The sequence below is a fragment of the Marmota marmota genome, unplaced genomic scaffold (assembly GCF_001458135.2).
Source record: "Marmota marmota marmota unplaced genomic scaffold, marMar, whole genome shotgun sequence".
NCBI classification, from domain to species: domain Eukaryota; kingdom Metazoa; phylum Chordata; class Mammalia; order Rodentia; family Sciuridae; genus Marmota; species Marmota marmota.
The window spans coordinates 15,472,009-15,476,534 of record NW_026000241.1 but is presented as its reverse complement, the minus strand read 5'-3'; the positions used below and the strand labels follow the sequence as shown (position 1 = coordinate 15,476,534).

The 4,526-nt window shown below is 33.7% G+C and overlaps 1 protein-coding gene across 3 annotated transcripts in view; it reads right to left on the bottom strand.

Annotated features, from left to right (window-relative positions):
* The window catches only part of Oxsr1 (oxidative stress responsive kinase 1), a 110,245-nt gene that overhangs the window by 49,317 nt on the left and 56,402 nt on the right, over positions 1 to 4,526 (bottom strand). For all 3 annotated transcript variants that reach the window (XM_015489484.2, XM_048794941.1, XM_048794942.1), the window contains 2 exons: positions 1,739 to 1,848; positions 124 to 225 (listed from right to left, as the gene is read on the bottom strand). In XM_015489484.2, coding sequence (XP_015344970.1) covers positions 124 to 225; positions 1,739 to 1,848 — 212 coding nt within the window. The remainder of the gene's footprint in view (positions 1 to 123; positions 226 to 1,738; positions 1,849 to 4,526) is intronic.

The following is a 4,526-nucleotide window of genomic DNA, read 5'->3' as shown; positions in this document are numbered from 1 at the left end:
AAAAAAAAAAAAAAAAAAAAAAAAAAAAATTGGAAAACCAGGGTAAGACCAGCAAATGAAGAAAAGCTCTGAAAAGAAACTGGGACTTGAACTTGGGTATAGTATTTTGAATTTGAGCTTTACCTTCATTGGTGGATACTTATGGTAAGGAGCTGCCCCTGTAGCCAGTTCAATTGCTGTGATTCCAAAACTCCAGATATCAGCTTTGAAATCATAACCTCGGACCTGTAAAGAACAGAAAGATGTGCATGATTATTTCAACCAATTTAAAAGCACTTTTTAAAAATTTTTTTCTTGGGGCTGGGATTGTGGCTCAGCGGTAGAGTGCTCTCCTAGCACACACGAAGCCCTGGGTTCATCCTCAGTGCCACATAAAAATAAATAAAGATATTGTGTCCAACTATAACTAAAAAATAAATATTTTTTTTAAAAAGGTAATTTCTACTATATTATCGTCAAGAACAATGAAAAGCATTCATAAGCATTAAAGAATAAAATAATCTAAAGTAAACAAAAACTAAATATACTTGGTAATGGGGAAAGAGGCAACCTGAATGTTCATAAAAAGAGAAATTGTTAACTATGGTATAGTAACTTATAAGAATATTACATAATCAATTAAAAGCAATGCTTATTAATTCTACATGAAGACAGAAAAACCATTTGTGATAAAACATTTATGAAGAGAAAAAATAATATGAATTGTCAAAAGTTTGACACAGTAACAAGAGATACATCATCTCTCTCTTTTTTTTTTTGGGGGGGGGGGGTACTGGGGATTGAACTCAAGGGCACTCAGCCACTGAGCCCCATCCCCAGCCCTTTTTTGTATTATTTTTTGTATGTATTTTTTTGTATGTATTTTTGCATTTATTATATTTAGAGACAGGGTTTCACTGAGTTGCTTAGTGCCTTGCTAAGGTGCTGAGGTTGGTATTGAAAGTTGGGATACTACCAATTTCAAATGCCACCAAAGAGAAAAATAAATAAGAAATAAGCACTAGATTTGAGAATCAGCGGAGTTTTCTTTAAGTGATGGGATAAGTGACAACAGGTTGTAGATATGTGAAATGCAAATAAGAAATGGGATGTGGAGATCACTTAGACCTTCAAGAAACACCAACAAAACCACATGTAAGGGCTGGGGCTGGGGCTCAGCGGTAGCACACTTGCCTTGCATGTGTGAGGCACTGGGTTCGATTTTCAGCACCACATATGAATAAATAAAATAAAGGTCTATCAACAACTAAAAATAAATTTAAAAAAAAAACATGTAAAACTACTAGATAATTTATTTTGTATTAAGAAATTTTTTTTAATTGTTATTATATTATGTTCTGAGTTATGCTTTGGCTTTTTTGTTTAGATTCTTTTGGGGGATTTTACAGCTATGGTGCACACCTATCATATCATGTACTCAGGAGGCTGAGGCAAGAGAATCATAAGTTCAAGGCCAATCTGGAAAACTCAGTGAGACCCTGTCTCAAAATAAAAATAAAAGGGGATGGGGATGTAACTCAGTGGTACAGTGCTTGCCTAGCACACATGAGGCCCTGGGTTCAATCCCCTGCACCATACACACACAAAAAAAGAGTAGACTAAGTTTTAACCAAGGAGGAGAAATATACATTTCTTAAAGCTAACCTGGTATATGTACTAAACAAAAGCAAACATTTAGTTTACTCAGTTTCATCACAAAAACCTAAGCCATTTTTTTAAAAGACAAAAATCATAGTACCTGTTCCATAACTTCAGGTGCCATCCAGCAAGGGGTGCCAACAAAGGTCTTCCTTACTTTATTTCGGGTAATATCACCACCTGTTGCTAGAAAAGCACTAACCCCAAAGTCTGAAATAGAATACAACAGCATAGAATTATAAAGTCAGTAATAATTATAAACCAATAGGAAACTAATATGTTATTAGTCACCATCCTATACATAAGACGTATATAGAGAGACCAATTTGCTGAACTTTGTGGCTAAATTAAGGTACAGCTTAACAGGTCCTTCATTCCATTCCTCTCCACTCTCACAAAGTATCATCTTAATCTGCTCCTTGTTCAAATCCATTCTACATACTAGGATGGGATCCATCTTTCCTTCTTTCCTTCCTCTCTTTTCGTTTCCTTTTCTACCATCTGGCTCTTTCAGCTCAAAAACTCCTACAAGTTCAAAAAGCTCACAAGAAGATGGTTCCAAATAAATTAGAGTTAGTAATTCTAATTTAATATCCCATCTTGACTTCTTAATAGATGTATATCATTGGTAAACTGAAGTTTATCCAAGCCTCAGGATTTTCTCCACAAAGATTTTATTCCAAAATATTGAAACCAAAGTCACTGATGAGGAGGACTGCCTGTCTCACCAATATTCCTCCTTTTATAGTAGTTCTGGTCATGTAACTGTGTTCTGTGATGTTGACACCAGGGCATAGCTGATTTGAGCCAGGTTTAGACACCTTAATCCAAGCTTGATCAATCATAGCTCTTACCTGAAGCTTGAATGGAAAAACAAGAAAAATGGGGGTCACTGGAGTCAAGTCATGTTAACAGAAGAATCTTGTTCACTAGCACAACTGGGTTCTTGTTCATCCTGAGGCTTCGTTGTTGGTTGATTCTTTCTGTGTACTCACTCCCAGCATATTCAAAAAATTCCTGCTTTGTTAAGTTAGCCAATGATAATTTCTGATTCAACCAAAGAACAATATCTAATATAGTGAAGAGTTTTATATACTTTAGTAAACACCTTATCCAATTCCCTTCTAGCTATTTCAGAACACCCTGTGGTATGTAAAATGGGTCTATACTTGAAAATAGAATAAATTATAGACAAACCTAGTGTGAGAAAGATTAATTCTAGCACTGTAAACTTTAAAATTCCAGATTTAGAAATCTGTTAATTCGTTCATCTTGAAGTGATTATTGGCTTGTCTCTATGTAAAACAGCACATCTATACAAAACAAGTTTTTAAAAAATTTATCTTAATTCTTAAATCTCCTAAACTGGTGAATATCTAGGTATTTTAAATGTTAATCCATTTGTAACAATAAAAAAATTTAAAGTACATTCAAGAAGAAAAAAAAACACTTCAAGGCATTCAGTTCTGCCACTTGCTAGCTGAATTTTTTTTTATCTTTGTTCTACAGTTTCTTCATCTGTAAAAAGTGGTAAATAATAGCACCAACTTAAAATGGTTGTTGTTAAGGAGTAAATTAAAAATTCCCTGTAAAATACTAAGCACCTGATTAACTATGGGTATTTTTACTAATAGAACAAACCTATACCTTAAAATTCTTAAATATAAAAGACTAACTAATCAGGTTATGTACACTATATCTTCAGGTTCAATTATGAGACTTCTGATTTTTTTAAAACTTACTCAAAACCTAGTAGCTTTAAAATATCCAGAATTCTAAATCCAGAATTTAATGATTCAAAATCTTCAGATTTTCCTTTTATACACTTCTCTTATCCCTAAGACTTACCAACCCTGAAGACTTGAGTTAAAGCAGTCAACTAAGGCATGTAAATGAGAGCATCCACTTTACTAAAATGTCCACTGTTACTCCAACTATAAAGAAGAGAAATCAAGCAGCAAATACCCTACTTGCCTCAATTTAAATTGCCAACTAAAGACAAAGAGTAACTAAAATTTGAAATAAACCATTTTAACTCCTCTGTTAACAATTTCAATAAAGTACAAAATGGAATTTGGTGCCTACTAAATGACAGGATCAAAAGTAAAGGTCATGGGAGACATGTTCCCTACCTTTATGCAACTTCTCATTATAGAAGGTAGAATCAGGTAATTAGAATACACTATGCTAAATTCTATATAGTGTAAAAAAAATAACTGTAAGCCCAAAAACTATTTAAAAAACACAGGGGAAATACTTTATAATATTGGATTTGACAACAACTTGTTGAATATGACACCAAATCCTGGGAAACAGAAAAACCAGATAAATTGGACTTCACCAAAATTTATTTCATCAAGTTTTCTTAAAATATTGCTCTCAACAGAGTGCAAAACATAACCCAAGAATTGGGAGAAAATATTTGTAAACCAAAAATTTCATAAGGGATTGATATCCAGAATAAAGAACTCCACACTTCAACAATTTTTAAAAATCCAATTTTAAAATGGCAAAAGACTTGAGTAGACATTTCACCAAAGAAGGCAAATGGTCAATAAATACATGAAAAGATGTTCAATATTTCTAGTTGCTAGGCAAATACGAATCAAAACCACAATGAGATAGATACCAACTCACACCAATTAGAAAAGCTACTATTAATTTAAAAAAAAAGTAGGGCACATGGCAGATGCTTGTAATCCCAGCAATCAGGAGGCTGAGGCAGGAGGTTAGCAAGTTTGAGGCCAGCCTAGAGAACTTAGGGAAACCCGTTCACAAAGTAAAAATATAGGGAATGGGGATATAGCTCAGCGGTAGAACATTTGCTTAGCATGTTCAAGCCCCTGGGTTTGATCCCCAGCACCACAAAAAAAAAAAAAAAAAAAAAA